Source organism: Physella acuta, unplaced genomic scaffold (assembly GCF_028476545.2).
Source record: "Physella acuta isolate Inbredline_101_S28 unplaced genomic scaffold, ASM2847654v3 ptg000441l, whole genome shotgun sequence".
NCBI classification, from domain to species: domain Eukaryota; kingdom Metazoa; phylum Mollusca; class Gastropoda; family Physidae; genus Physella; species Physella acuta.
The window spans coordinates 80879-98263 of NW_026731960.1; the positions used below are offsets into that span (position 1 = coordinate 80879).

Consider the following 17385-nt stretch of genomic DNA (forward strand, 5'->3'; position numbering starts at 1 on the left):
CTGATGGGTACCTAACTCACTTTAGGGAAAGTAAAGGCGGCTGGGCATAGTGCTGACCACACTATCTTTTCATATGCCGAGGTCACAGAAACAAGTGAACTCTACTTCACTAGCCCCATAGACCGTCTGGTTTGAAAGGGAAACTTTTTTACTTTAAAATTCATGCAAACAATTAAATATATACTCAATTTGTTTTTGGACTATTTTTCAATGCTCTTTCAGCATATCTTGTATATCAAGGTTTTGAGATTAGCTAGATTTAACTCCAACTCTTATGGTCTACAAAGCCGAGTTTCTGTTTACATTGAGGACACGAGTAAAGTTGCAATCAATTCTTACGCCATCAGTGAACGCAAGGAACTGGATAATTTGAGAAGTGGCAGCCTTTTAGTCGGGTCCTCCTCCCAGCATTTCTCCATCAGCTGACCTATGACCCCCATGTCAGGGGCGGTCTGGAAGCCTGGCCTAAGGGGGAAGTCCAGGTGTTCTTTGATTCTGGATACGATCTCTGGTTGGTCAGAACAGTGTCAGTTACGTAATAACGCTGTTTAAGTAACTAGTGACGTAAGTCTAATTAGAAAGCTATTCTAATTAACTTGCGACGTAAGTTCAATTAGGTCGTTTTCTAACTAGCTTTTGTCTTAAGTCGTATCCCAACAGGCCGCTGTTACTACTAGCTTGCGACAAAACAGACTTCAATGAATAAACGATATGAAAGACACGTAAGAAATCACATTTAAGTATTTTGTTCGTTTACCGTCATGTCTATCAATAAAAAACTAAACCAGTGGTTCTTAATGTGGGTTCTATCAATCAAACCCTAGGGGTTCGGCGAGTAAGTATTGGGGGTTCGGGTGGGGTCAAGAGACACATCATCCCCTCATATGATTCAAGATCGGATTTTTTATCTTTTAACTCCACAAATGTTATAATGTTTCGATGTAACATTGCACTGTGAAGATGGCCCAGACATGTAATTTATATCTATAAACATACAAATCGTAGACTCGACAAGCTCAGAGTATTCGGCCTACTTTTGAGTAGGGGGAGCTCGATTCTAAAAATAAGACACAAGAGTTATATTTCTTGATCCGATTATCTGTAGAGCAAGAAGTGGTGTTTACCGTTGATGGAGTACAACTCTCGCTCTTGTCCAAACGGCGCGTCCCTTGTTAAGATCTCCGAGATGATGATCCCCACACTGTACACGTCTGCTTCCGGTGTTGCCTTCCCTCCTGATCTTAGTACTTCCGGTGCCATCCAAAGTAAATCTAGAAAGTGGCCAATAACAAGCTAGCATACATTTGATTTTCTTTATGAGCTAACTAGATTTAGTTTTCAGCTTTTTAAAAACTTGCAACTTGTAAAACCAAATCGCCTTTTTCTTGCTGAAGTCACGTGACGTAATGGCTACTCACCCTTTTCGTGACGTTTTGTGTTGTCGTAAATGGTCGGTAGACCGTAATGGGCGACCTTGACCGAGAAGCGTGAGTCAATGAGGCATGCCTCGCTAGTCAGTCGCCCGTGGACACGGATGGGTTGTTTGTGGATGTACATGAGGGCCTGGGGGTGGGGACATACACTGGGAGCTGATCACGTGATATTGCTCAAATGTTTAAATTCTAGAAAGTTTTAAAAAATAAGTCCTACACCAATCTAATGACTTCATTATTCAAATTAGACATTAGTACTTCATACGTTGTTTAACACAAGTAACAAAATGGACAATACCCAGCAACACAAACCTATCTTTCAACGCCCACCTGGACAATGTCCTTCAACGCCCACCTGGACAATGTCCTTCAACACCCACCTGGACAATGTCCTTCAACACCCACCAGGACAATGTCCTTCAACACCCACCTGGACAATGTCCTTCAATACCCACCTGGACAATGTCCTTAACACCCACCTGGACAATGTCCTTCAACACCCACCTGGACAATGTCCTTCAACACCCACCAGGACAATGTCCTTCGACACCCACCTGGACAATGTCCTTCAATACCCACCTGGACAATGTCGTTCAAGATTGACAAGGAAAACACTAGGTCCAGTGTGAACGTCTCGTCCATGACGACTTCCTATGAAGACAAAGTTCTATAGATACAGAGCTAGACAAATATTACAGAGCTAGACAAATATTACAGAGCTAGACAAATATTACAGAGCTCGACAAATATTACAGAGCTAGACAATTACTGAGGAGCGATTTCATGATTTCTACATTTATTTTAAATCTTGGGCCCGCAACTACTTAATATTTTAACTCTACAGCCAAGTGTTATAATACCATCAGTAAATGTAAATACAGTCAGGTGATTGTTACAGTGATACAAACAGTAAATGTAAATACAGTCGATTGTTACAGTGATACAAACAGTAAATGTAAATACAATCAGGTAATCGTTACAGTGATACAAACAATAAATGTATATACCGCCGATTGTTACAGTGATACAAACAGTAAATGTAAATACAATCAGGTAATTGTTACAGTAATACAAACAGTAAATGTAAATACAGTCGATTGTTACAGTGATACAAACAGTAAATGTAAATACAATCAGGTAATTGTTACAGTAATACAAACAGTAAATGTAAATACAGTCGATTGTTACAGTAATACAAACAGTAAATGTAAATACCGTCTATTGTTACAGTTATACAAACAGTAAATGTAAATACAGTCGATTGTTACAGTAATACAAACAGTAAATGTAAATACAGTCGATTGTTACAGTAATACAAACAGTAAATGTAAATACAGTCGATTGTTACAGTAATACAAACAGTAAATGTAAATACAGTCGATTGTTACAGTGATACAAACAGTAAATGTATATACCGCCGATTGTTACAGTGATACAAACAGTAAATGTAAATACAATCAGGTGATTGTTACAGTGATACAAACAGTAAATGTATATACCGCCGATTGTTACAGTGATACAAACAGTAAATGTAAATACAATCAGGTGATTGTTACAGTGATACAAACAATAAATGTAAATACAATCAGGTAATCGTTACAGTGATACAAACAGTAAATGTAAATACAATCAGGTAATCGTTACAGTGATACAAACAGTAAATGTAAATACAATCAGGTAATCGTTACAGTGATACAAACAAAAAATGTATATACCGCCGATTGTTACAGTGATACAAACAGTAAATGTAAATACAGTCGATTGTTACAGTAATACAAACAGTAAATGTAAATACAGTCGATTGTTACAGTTATACAAACAGTAAATGTAAATACAATCAGGTGATTGTTACAGTGATACAAACAATAAATGTAAATACAATCAGGTAATCGTTACAGTGATACAAACAGTAAATGTAAATACAGTCAGGTGATTGTTAAGTGATACAAACAGTAAATGTAAATACAATCAGGTGATTGTTACAGTGATACAAACAGTAAATGCAAATACAGTCGATTGTTACAGTGATACAAACAGTAAATGTAAATACAATCAGGTAATCGTTACAGTGATACAAACAATAAATGTATATACCGCCGATTGTTACAGTGATACAAACAGTAAATGTAAATACAGTCGATTGTTACAGTAATACAAACAGTAAATGTAAATACAGTCGATTGTTACAGTTATACAAACAGTAAATGTAAATACAATCAGGTGATTGTTAAGTGATACAAACAGTAAATGCAAATACAATCAGGTAATCGTTACAGTGATACAAACAGTAAATGTAAATACAGTCAGGTGATTGTTAAGTGATACAAACAGTAAATGTAAATACAATCAGGTGATTGTTACAGTGATACAAACAGTAAATGTAAATACAGTCGATTGTTACAGTGATACAAACAGTAAATGTATATACAATCAGGTGATCGTTACAGTGATACAAACAGTAAATGTAAATACAATCAGGTAATCGTTACAGTGATACAAACAGTAAATGTAAATACAATCAGGTAATCGTTACAGTGATACAAACAATAAATGTATATACCGCCGATTGTTACAGTGATACAAAAAGTAAATGTAAATACAATCAGGTAATCGTTACAGTGATACAAACAGTAAATGTAAATACCATCAGGTAATCGTTACAGTGATACAAACAATAACTGTATATACCGCCGATTGTTACAGTGATACAAACAGTAAATGTAAATACCGTCTATTGTTACAGTTATACAAACAGTAAATGTACATACCATCATGTGATTGTTACACTGATACAACAGTAAATGTAAATACAATCAGGTGATTGTTAAGTGATACAAACAGTAAATGTAAATACAATCAGGTGATTGTTAAGTGATACAAACAGTAAATGTAAATACAATCAGGTGATTGTTACAGTGATACAAACAGTAAATGTAAATACCATCAGGTAATTGTTACAGCGATACAAACAGTAAATGTAAATACAATCAGGTAATTGTTACAGCGATACAAACAGTAAATGTAAATACCGCCAACGCTCCTTTGGGACAGTGTTCTGTGACCATAAACTTCTCATCGGCCTCCAAACAAAGGCCGATAAATCTCAGCAGGTTAGGGTGGTTGATGGCTCGCATCTGGGGAAGTTAAAAAGTGTTTTAGAAAGATGATGTTGACAGTTAGATAGCTTTAGGCCTACATTGACAGCCATACCATATTGAAAAGTCAGCAGCTTTAGGTCTACATCGTTTATCTCAGTTATAATAAGTGATACGGCGCTCGTTAAGGTTCTATGGCTTGGATCTTTGACTGGAAGTGTGATTCTGTATTAAATTATGTTTACAGTACTGGATTAAAACATGTTTAGAGTACTACTGGGTTAGATTACGTTTAAAGAATTGAATTAGATTATGTTTACAGTTCTGTATTAAAATATGTTTACAGTACTGGATTAGATGATATTTACAGTACTGGATTAGATTATGTTTACAGTACTGGATTAGATGATGTTTACAGTACTGGATTAGGTGATGTTTACAGTACTGGATTAGATGGATGATGTTTACAGTACTGGATTAGATGTTGTTTACTGGATTAGATGATGTTGACAGTACGAGATTAGATGATGTTTACAGTACTGGATTAGATGATGTTTACAGTACTAGATTAGATGATGTTTACAGAACTGGATTAGATGATGTTTACAGTACTGGATTAGATGGATGATGTTTACAGTACTAAATTAGATGTTGTTTACTGGATTAGATGATGCTGACAGTACGAGATTAGATGATGTTTACAGTACTGGATTAGATGATGTTTACAGTACTAGATTAGATGTTGTTTACTGGATTAGATGATGTTTACAGTACTGGATTAGATTATGTTTACAGTACTAGATTAGATGATAGTTACAGAACTGGATTAGATGAAGTTTACAGTACTGGATTAGATGGATGATGTTTACAGTACTAGATTAGATGTTGTTTAGTGGATTAGATGATGTTTACAGTACTGGATTAGATTATGTTTACAGTACTGGATTAGATGATGTTTACAGTACTAGATTAGATGATGTTTACAGTACTGGATTAGATGATGTTTACAGTACTGGATTAGATGTTGTTTACTGGATTAGATGATGTTTACAGTACTAGATTAGATGATGTTTACAGTACTAGATTAGATGATGTTTATAGTACTGGATTAGATGATGTTTACAGTACTAGATTAGATGATGTTTACAGTACTAGATTAGATGATGTTTACAGTACTAGATTAGATGATGTTTACAGTACTGGATTAGATGATGTTTACAGTACTGGATTAGATGTTGTTTACTGTATTAGATGATGTTTACAGTACTAGATTAGATGATGTTTACAGTACTAGATTAGATGATGTTTATACTACTGGATTAGATGTTGTTTACAGTACTGGATTAGATGATGTTTACAGTACTGGATTATATGACGTTTACAGTACTGGATTAGGTGATGTTTACAGTACTGGATTATATGACGTTTACAGCACTGGATTAGATGATGTTTACATTACTAGATTAGATGTTGTTTACTGGATTAGATGATGTTTACAGTACTGGATTAGATGGATGATGTTTACAGTACTGGATTAGATGGATGATGTTTACAGTACTGGATTAGATGTTGTTTACTGGATTAGATGATGTTTATAGTACTGGATTAGATGATGTTTACAGTACTGGATTAGAGTATGTTTACAGTACTGGATTAGATGATGTTTACAGTACTGGATTATATGACGTTTACAGTACTGGATTAGATGATGTTTACAGTACTGGATTAGATGTTGTTTACTGGATTAGATGATGTTTACAGTACTAGATTAGATGATGTTTACATTACTGGATTAGATGATGTTTACAGTACTGGATTATATGACGTTTACAGTACTGGATTAGATGATGTTTACAGTACTGGATTAGATGGATGATGTTTACAGTACTGGATTAGATGGATGATGTTTACAGTACTGGATTAGATGTTGTTTACTGTATTAGATGATGTTTACAGTACTGGATTAGATGTTGTTTACTGGATTAGATGATGTTTACAGTACTAGATTAGATGATGTTTACAGTACTAGATTTTATTGATTTACCTGCTGTAGCTCCTTCAGCAGCTGTGATGTCACATACAGGCCCTTGTGGTCCAGGCATTCAACTTTGACGACATTACCCTGAGATTGAAATGGTCTCAGTCAAAGCGAAGTAAAAAATTTGTTTAAAAAAGGATCATACCATTGTTTCATGTTAAAGCATAAACAATATAACTATTCGTCAACAAATGTTGACAACAACAAATATAAAATGTCAACCGTGCTGATAGGTGAAACGGATTTGGGCCTAAAGAATAGATAAATTGTCGGTCTTAGTTTTTTAACAAAAAGTATTTTAAAAAGTAGATTGCTATTCTCCATAAATTATGAAAATTGTGGGTAGCTTTTTGTATGTTGTAACACACTATTGATTTCAATATTGATAAATGTTTATTTCATAAAACTAATAAAATCCAATATTTATTATTAAGAGTATACATAAAAAATACGTATTCAGCTTTATTGGGTACCTGACTCACGTTAAGTAAACAAGGGCGGCCTGGCATAGTACAGACCGCACTAACTACCATTGCAAGCTGATGTCATTAAAACAGATGAGCTCAGCTGTCTGCAGAGTTTCTTCCAGGCATCTCTTCGGGGGGGGGGGTGTTTTAGCCCCCCCCCCCCCGAAGAAAGTCTAACGCCCCCCCCCCCCCGAACGAGATGGATTTTATATAGTAAACATACACTTTTACCTGTGTCCACCCCCCCCCCAGAAAAATGTTGACCGCCCCCCCCCTCGAAAATTTCAAAGCCCCCCCCCCCCACCACCGGATAAAAAAGTCTGGAAGAAACACTGGCTGTCTGTCTAATGCCTCTGGAGTAGGACTGCTGACTGGAAAACCAAATGTGGCAGCAATACGTGGCAGACATATGCGACAGATATAGGTGACAGATAGCCGCAGGTGTTCCGTGACTCACAGTCACAAATGTTTTCTTTTATCTCGAAGCATCCAGTGGGGGGGGGGGGTGTCAAATGTATCTATGGAAGTGTGTGGCTTACAGTGGTAGGTCACATGATGAGGTAAGCAGGGTGGGTAGGTGCACGTGATGAGGATTAGCAGAAGCGTGAGTACCTTACCTTGTATAAGGAGACGTTCTTGTCGTGCGTGCTTGCCTCTGCCATATCCGCCTTACTCTAGTGGAAGGGGGGGGGGGGGGCGAGGCCAAGTAGAAATGTGTCTTTATTACTTGTGAGTTTGGTGTCATTGATATTTGTAGATTTTATAACAAGCTAAACAATACTAAATGGGACGGAGTGGTCTAGCGGAAGAGAGCTGGACTGCTAACCCGTAAGTCTCGAGTTCGAATCCGGGTACCTAACTCGCGTTAGGGAAAGTAAAGGCGGCTGGGCATAGAGCTGACCACACTATCTCTTCATATGCTGAGGTCACAGAAACAAGTGAACTCTACTTCACTTGCCCCATAGACCGTCAGGTTTTGAAAGGGAAACTTTTTTACTTTAAACAATACTAAAAATACAGTTCACATTACCAAATGTCTTAAGTATAACTAATCTTTTTTAAACGCCGAACAACAATAACATTGTATAACATGTTCTTATGGTGTCTTTATTTTTGTGTGGTATTTGTGTGAACAAAAGTGAGATTCGATAAGACAATCTCAGCTGGATTCTATGTAAAACGAAATTAATTTTTTTTCCAAAAAAAAAAAGATCAATCCGTCTTTTCTAGAAATGTCCTACTTAAACCCATTTGAAAGCACTTCCATAACTTTTCTTAATAAATGCCTAGCGCTACCATTTCTTATCTGTGTTAAGGAACCTTTTAAGAGGAAACCAACCTGTCGAAGAACGAAGGAAAACGTCGACTTTGTGTTGTTTCTTGTCATCGGCTGGAGTTCACTAGGGTCAATTTTCCACCAATCATTTTGATCGTTGATTCGTTTGCGTTTAATCCTGTTAGCGGTCAATGAACAGCAGTCGCAATGAAAGAAAAAACAACAAATTACTGACATTCTTAGTGGGTGGGCAATCAACATATAGTAGGTAGGCAATCAACATATATAAAGCTATGATAATTGTCGGGATATATATATATATATATATATATATATATATATATATATATATATATATATATATATATATATATATATATATATATATATATATATCCCCAAGAAACAAACAAACACGCACACACACATATACCTCCAGCGTACAAAAACACTCGTACCACCTAGAAAACCACACACATACCTCACGTATATGAAGCATATTCCAACACAGGCCAAGATGAAGACAGCAAAGGTCACCGTGAGAACAATGGTCAGCAGGTTCGAGTCTGGGGAGGTGGGTAATACATTGGACCCACTAGACAACGTGTGTAATGCAGTGGGTAAATACAATCGACCAACTAGACAACGTGTGTAATGCAGTGGGTAAATACAATGGACCAACTAGACAACGTGTGTAATGCAGTGGGTAAATACAATCGACCAGCTAGACAAGACGTACGATTAGTATTCAACAATACATGGTGCTGTCTCACCTTGACTACAAATGTCAAGTCGACCTCCAGTACGACCAAACCTCTACTTTATCTTTTAGATATCAACGTATGTTTCACAGTACATATGTCAGGGAAACAAATGCCAGCTTTAAACTCAAGGTAAATAAACTACAGATATTATCTGTCAGCCCCACCACAAGATGTCATCTGTTGATTTCAGTGCTACATCTCAACTGTCACTGTAGCTCAAAGTGTGATTTGTCCCATCCGTCTACCAACATGTCATATTACACCTCCATTTACCAACATGTCATCTGTCACCTCCATCTACCAACATGTCATCTGTCACCTCCATCTACCAACATGTCATCTGTCACCTCCATCTACCAACAAGTCATCTGTCACCTCCATCTACCAACGTGTCATCTGTCACCTCCATCTACCAACATGTCATCTGTCACATACATCTACCAACATGTCATATGTCACCTCCATCTACCAACATGTCATCTGTCACCTCCATCTACCAACATGTCATCTGTCACATACATCTACCAACATGTCATATGTCACCTACATCTACCAACATGTCATCTGTCTCCTCCATCTACCAACATGTCATCTTTCACCTCCATCTACCAACATGTCATCTGTCACCTACATCTACCAACAAGTCATCTGTCACCTCCATCTACCAACATGTCATCTGTCACCTACATCTACCAACATGTCATCTGTCACATACATCTACCAACATGTCATCTGTCACCTACATCTACCAACATGTCATCTGTCACATACATCTACCAACATGTCATCTGTCACCTCCATCTACCAACATGTCATCTGTCACCTCCATCTACCAACATGTCATCTTTCACCTCCAACTACCAACATGTCATCTGTCACATACATCTACCAACATGTCATCTGTCACATACATCTACCAACATGTCATCTGTCACCTCCATCTACCAACATGTCATCTGTCACCTCCGTCTACCAACATGTCATCTGTCACCTCCATCTACCAACATGTCATCTGTCACCTCCATCTACCAACATGTCATCTGTCACCTCCATCTACCAACATGTCATCTGTCACCTCCGTCTACCAACATGTCATCTGTCACCTCCGTCTACCAACATGTCATCTGTCACCTATATTTACCAATTTGTAACATTTCAACTTTATGTAATGTCACCCCCCACAAACCACCATGTCATGTGTCACCCCCACCAAACCACCGTGTCATCTCACCTTTGGCTGGACAGTGCTCACCATCAAACCCACAAAGGGGCACGTCCATCACGTGACCCCCATCCTCACCCGGCCAGAACGTCTTGTAGCCAGGGTCCATAACTAGGCTTGTTTGCACGGCACTGAAGAGCCCCACCTTCTGTGGTAAACAGGTTACATCTCACATTCAGGGCGGGGGGGATGGCAATGCACTAAGTATGTCAACCCTGCCCCTCCCCCCCCCCCCTCGAACGAAATTGAATGTATACAGAAAATATAAAGATATACTTTAAGCAGTGTTGTCTCCCCCCCCCCCCCCCACCGTCAGAAATTTCCAATACCGCTAAAATTTTAAAAGATCCGACATCCCACCTTCCTCTCCTCCCCGGGAAAAAAAAATTGTAAGGTGGCATTCCTTATAAATTCCAATTAGCTATCCGTAAAATTAATTAATTAAAACAACGTGGATGTTTTAAAAAGTACGTTGTTAAAGCGAAAATAATGTGATATTTCTTGTTAGAGTAATGTATGATTTTGCTTGGTAAAGTACTGTATAGTGAATTTGCATGGTAAGTGTTGTATTGTGTGTTTGCTTGGTAAAGTATTGTATTGTGAGTTTGTTTGGTAAAGTATTGTATTGTGAGTTTGCTTGGTAAAGTATTGTATTGTGATTTTGCATGGTAAGTGTTGTATTGTGATTTTGCTTGGTAAAGTATTGTATTGTGAGTTTGCTTGGTAAAGTATTGTATTGTGATTTTGCATGGTAAGTGTTGTATTGTGATTTTGCTTGGTAAAGTATTGTATTGTGAGTTTGCTTGGTAAAGTATTGTATTGTGAATTTGCATGGTAAGTGTTGTATTGTGAGTTTGTTTGGTAAAGTATTGTATTGTGAGTTTGCTTGGTAAAGTATTGTATTGTGAGTTTGCTTGGTAAAGTATTGTATTGTGAGTTTGCTTGGTAAAGTATTGTATTGTGAGTTTGCTTGGTAAAGTTTGTATTGTGCGTTTGCTTGGTAAAGTACTGTATTGTCAGTTTGTTTGCAATGGAGTTATACACGTGTTGACTCCAAACTCATACACATTATAATACAGTAACATTCAAGGTGCCTTTATTGTGTCCGTCAAATGTCGTTATGCCCACGTTCATACAAATCACACTACAGATACCACAAAGGTGCCGTTATCTATGTCCCACATATGGACATTATGTCGACTTTCATACAAATCACACTACAGATACCACAAAGGTGCCGTTATCTATGTCCCTCATATGGACATTATGTCCACTTTCATACAAATCACACTACAGATACCACAAAGGTGCCGTTATCTATGTCCCTCATATGATAGATGCCAATATCTGTGAGTCTATGACCCTCAGGGCTGATTCTAAAAGACCCGGAAACTCCTGGGAGAGAAAAAAATTAATTTGGCAACAATTTTAAATATTATGTCAACAAAATGTTAACAAATTTATTCTTCACAAAATATCAACTATCAAATTGTGTGTACTAAAAGTGTTAACAATCTGTAATTTTTTCAATATAATAACAGATGTTAACAAATTATGTGTATTCAAAATGTTAAGAATGTATAATTTTAAAAAAACAAGTTAATAAAAAGTCTAGTGACAATTTAAGCGCAATTTTCTTTAATTAAATTTTTGTGACCAAACAAAAGGATATTTTTGAAAACTTTCTTCGGCAATATTATTCTAAATTATGGCAGGAATCGATTGGTAAATGTTTCAAGTCGCTAAGTGGTCTGGTTGTCGAGATATAGGCCAAAAACTGCATTTTTTCGAGGTTTTTTGGCTTTTCCGGGAAATCCAGGAAGGAATTTTGGCCCACAATCATTCTCGGAACTTGCTTAACATATTTGCTTTTGAACTAGTCCTCGATATTGCTTCGTTGAGGAGGAGATACGACTTAAAGCTGCGGACCCACATCCATCCAGAACGAATTAATAATAATCGCAATTGTCAGTATGGAAATTGCGCTAAAAATAACAGCTATAAACGAAAAGTTGACCCAAGATTTGTTAACAATTACACACCTTTGAATGTTTTGTTCTTCATGTGCTCAGTGACCACTGTCCAGTTGCTGACGTCACGGCCGCTGGCCATGGTCTGGTTGACGGCCGACAGGTAGAGGCTGAAGGCGTTGAAGTAGGCTGCTAGAAGGTAGGGCTGGGCCAGGGTTCCAGGCGGCGGTCTCTCCTCCTGACGCCCCGGGGAGTTTTTAATTAAAACTCTAATTAACTGGGCGATTGATTTGGGTAATAAGAGTCGGTACGATAAGACAGTTTCGCAGAGGCGTAGCGAGGGGGGGTGCGGACAGCACCGGGTGACACCATTTGGGGGGGGGGGTGACACCAAGGCAAAAAAATAGTAAAATATATAAAGAACAATTTGAGGGGGTGCAAACCGAAAGTTTGAGAGGGGGGTGCAAATCGAAAATTGAAAGTTTGTCCCCGGGAAGGGTCGGTACGCCTCTGAGGGGGTGACAACATTAAGTGCCGCACCGGGTTACACCCGACCTCGCTACGCCACTGCAGTTTCGTCACAGGTAGGTTTTTTTTTTGGTCGGTAACTCTTGGTTAGGATTATGGTTAGAATAGTGGGATAAGGGATATGATGATGGTAGTGGTTGGTCGCAATTAGGATCACGGTTAGGGATATTCAGAGAGGGTTCGTATGGGTTAGGTTAAGGGGTATGGTCAGTGTATCCCGAGTGAGAGTAAATAGGAGGAATAAGATTAGGTTAATTAGGTAAGTCTAGTGCGGACTATGTTTTTCTATAGGATTACGATGAGCTCATTCGGGTTAGGACTAGGATCATGGAAAATATCAGGCTCGCGTTAAGGTTATGGGAAGAATACAATTTCTCTATCATACGCAGGTCTATAATAAAATAGTTAATAGTATACTTTTAGTTACTAGGTTAAAAAATGGAATTATAATTGTTTTTAAAGAAGAATTGTGTTCTATAAAAAGTTTGGTAATTTATTTAATTTACTTAATGGAATGCTTAAACACCTTACAGATTTAGCATACAAAAAAGAATAACCTAATGAACTTAATGATTTAGCATGGCTGGTAAATGTGAAAGAGAACTTGCCTGATCTTCAGACGTAGACCGTACGTAACTGGATGTAACGTTACCAAACATTCGAATGTTGAGCATCGTTATCAGATTATTATAACTGCTGAGTACTGGAGTCATCATCTTTAGATAGACCACACACTTATACACGTCTCTCCGTAGCTGATGGGTTGAAGGATAATGGGGGGGGGGGGGGGGATTGTTTGTACGTAATTTAAAATGTATTTTTAATTTATTGTTTGTTGTATGTTAGTTCACAACTGTTTTATTTGTTTTTATTTGTATGTTTAAGCTCGGTTATCTATTTATTTTGTATGTATTTGTATTTATTTATTGTGATTTGAATGCTTAGTCATCTTTTGTTTTGGATTGTTTATCTGTCTCGTATGTGTGTACGTTGTTTCATCCTTTTGTAATTTATTATCTTTTTTTTACCCCCTATCTACTTGTAAATGTTTTGTAATTCTCTAGTTTGTGGTCTGGTGGTGTTTCAAGTACAAGATAATTCACATATAAGCTTCACACAGTACAAGAGTTATTCACACATGACGTTCACGCAGTACAAGGGCAATTCATCCCCACCTCTCCCCATTAAGCGCATTATTTTTTTTTAAATCATACAGCTTCACAAAACCAAATTGTTTGTAATGTTTTATTTTTCCATTTGCTGAACATTTAACTTATCAAACTACGGTCTCTTGTTCTCGACTAGTGAACGACTTAATACATGCATTCAATGTTGACAATTTTTCAATTAAGTTTGAAAATTTAAATATCCGAAAACTTGGGGTTGGTTACTATTGTTACATTGTATAGCTCAATCGACCTGCTGTGGTGTTAAATCCTTGTTATCATGGACCAGTCCTGCACTATTTATAGATTTTTATCATCCGATGATTTTCATTGTAAAAAATGCCTACTATCTAAAGCAATGATTATTTATGGTTGAACCTTTTAATAACTCAATGTTTCGAAAAACAGTATTATGATAATTTTGACCGACTAGTTTAATCTTGTAACAAAAAGTGGATGGTGTGTTCGAGTGGCTAGTGCTCGACTACTAAAAACGGAGATCTCGAGTTCAGATCCCAACCCCTGTGTTGACAGATGTTCCTTCTGTACACTTAGCTATGGTGGGTACATGACCGGGGCAGGGTTAAATACACTCGAAAGGGAGTAGTGCTGACAACATACTCCCTCCCTAGCAGGTCAATCTAGTAGACGAACTAAACTAAGTATAATTCTGAGAATCTACCTTACTTATTTTATGAGAAAGAATAGTATTTAAAATTATTTAAGTATCCGATCGAGTCAAAATTGATGTCACATCGCATTGTCATCGAGTCTAGAACCACGTGCTAAGTTTAAAAGAAATCGGTCAGGTAGAAGTGATCCATATTTTGCTCGCCAGTTTTGATATTTGACGGCCAAAACATGACAAACAAGAGCACGAGGAATCAAGTTAAATATAGGCTTGTAAAACAATGTGTTTGAATCAAACGTGAATGTAGGCAATTATAGGTATGAAATTAAAACACAATTAGTTCAGCCTATCGAACGTCTACATTTGATGGGCAAGCTTTTGAGGCTAAAGTATAATTATTAACGATAACAGAATTTGATAAATAACTGACATGTACAAAAACCACTTACATCATTTTCGGCATCGATATCATTATCCCCCGTTTGAATATCTGGGATAATGTACAGGAAGTCACGGCTTGTCATACCAAGGTTGTGCGCGCGCATCAGGAACAGATCAAGGGTCGTGTTGTCAAGCAAAAGGATGAACACTTGGATGTAAAGTAGAAAGATAAAGTATGAAGAATGAATAACACGTGAAAATAAAGTAGAGAGATAAAGTATGAAGAATGAATAACACGTGAAAATAAAGTAGAGAGATAAAGTATGAAGAATGAATAACACGTGAAAATAAAGTAGAGAGATAAAGTATGAAGAATGACGTCAAAATAAGGTAGAGAGATAAAGTATGAAGAATGAATAACACGTGAAAATAAAGTAGAGAGATAAAGTATGAAAAATGATAAACACGCCAACATACACATGCTATTAGTGAGAGAAAGATGGCATGCTACATATGAGAAAGATGACATGCTACATATGAGAGAGATGACATGCTACATATGAGAGAGATGACATGCTACATATGAGAGAGATGACATGCTACATATCAGAGATGACATGCTACATATGAGAGAGATGACATGCTACATATGAGAGACATGACATGCTACATATGAGAGAGATGACATGCTACATATGAGAAAGATGACATGCTACATATGAGAGAGATGACATGCTACATATGAGAGAGATGACATGCTACATATGAGAGACATGACATGCTACATATGAGAGAGATGACATGCTACATATGAGAGAGATGACATGCTACATATCAGAGATGACATGCTACATATGAGAGAGATGACATGCTACATATGAGAGAGATGACATGCTACATATCAGAGATGACATGCTACATATGAGAGAGATGACATGCTACATATGAGAAAGATGACATGCTACATATGAGAGAGATGACATGCTACATATGAGAGAAAGATGGCATGCTACATATGAGAAAGATGACATGCTACATATGAGAGAGATGACATGCTACATATGAGAGACATGACATGCTACATATGAGAGAGATGACATGCTACATATGAGAGAGATGACATGCTACATATCAGAGATGACATGCTACATATGAGAGAGATGACATGCTACATATGAGAGATGACATACTACATATGAGAGACATGACATGCTACATATGAGAGAGATGACATTCTACATATAAGAGACATGACGTGCTACATATGAGAGACATGACATGCTACATATGAGAGAGATGACATGCTACATATGAGAGAGATGACATGCTACATATGAGAGAGATGACATGCTACATATGAGAGAGATGACATGCTACATATGAGAGATGACATACTACATATGAGAGACATGACATGCTACATATGAGAGACATGACATGCTACATATAAGAGACATGACATGCTACATATGAGAGAGATGACATGCTACATATGAGAGAGATGACATGCTACATATGAGAGAGATGACATGCTACATATGAGAGAGACAGCTCACCGCTTACCTCTAGTATTAAGCTTATAAACCTCCAGTTTGCTGTTGAACTTGTCATTAAGCAACGTGTCGACAGATATCAACTCAGGTTGCCAGGTTATGTTGTTCTGTATCACGGCACTATATTAGAAAATATATTTCAGTGGCGTAGCGAGGTCGGGTGTCACCCGGTGCGGCAATGAATGGTGTCAGCCCCAGAGGCGTTGCGACCCTTCCCGGGGACAAATTTTCGATTTGCACCTCCCCTCAAACTTTCGATTTGCACCCCCCCCCCCCAATCAAGTTTTCGATTTGCACCCCCCCCTCCCTCAAACTTTCGATTTGCACCCCCCCCCCCTCAAGTTTTTCTTTATATATTTTGCTATTTTTTGCATTGGTGTCACCCCCCTAAATGGTGTCACCCGGTGCGGTCCGCACCCCCCTCGCCACGCCTCTGATATATTTCAATGGAGCAGAGTTTCTTCCAGGCATCACCTCGTTGGACACGATGGGTTAGATCATTAATAATTGTTGTTGTTGTTGATTTTTTTTATTCAGCCATCATAGCGGCCGCAAAAAAAGTTTTCCCGAGTTCTCTACATTTGCAACTTTTATAACATAGATTCGTTAAAAATTAACTCACATTCTATTTTTGTCTCACCTCACCCCACCCCACCCACCTCCCACCCCCATACAAACATCCTGTGATTTAAGTAAATCACAAACCACTCACATTCTCTATTTGTCTCCTCCCCCCCCCCCCATGTTTTATATATCACAAACCACTCACACTCTATATTTGTCTCACCCCCCCCCATGTTTTTTAAATCACAAACCACTCACATTCTCTATTTGTCTCCTCCCCCCCCCCATGTTGTTTTA

The 17385-nt window shown here is 37.8% G+C and overlaps 1 protein-coding gene across 1 annotated transcript; it reads right to left on the reverse strand.

The window, feature by feature from the left end:
* Positions 1-335: 335 nt before the first annotated feature.
* On the reverse strand, positions 336-8446 carry LOC131943105 (atrial natriuretic peptide receptor 1-like). Its single transcript, XM_059303129.1, has 8 exons — positions 8373-8446; positions 7651-7707; positions 6573-6650; positions 4463-4567; positions 2013-2084; positions 1419-1563; positions 1125-1271; positions 336-508 (listed from the first exon to the last, which is right to left on the reverse strand). Exons 1-8 carry the CDS (start codon positions 8418-8420, stop codon positions 336-338), a joined length of 825 nt encoding a protein of 274 aa, XP_059159112.1. The 5' UTR covers positions 8421-8446.
* Positions 8447-17385: the final 8939 nt, after the last annotated feature.

Coding starts and splice junctions, on each gene's coding strand:
- LOC131943105 (XM_059303129.1), bottom strand. CDS start 8,420: ATGACAAGAAACAACACAAAGTCGACGTTTTCCTTCGTTCTTCGACAG. Junction 2,085..4,462: donor GTCCCAAAGGAGCGTTGGCG/GTATTTACATTT, acceptor TTGTCTTCATAG/GAAGTCGTCATGGACGAGAC. Junction 1,564..2,012: donor TCTTGAACGACATTGTCCAG/GTGGGTATTGAA, acceptor CCCCACCCCCAG/GCCCTCATGTACATCCACAA.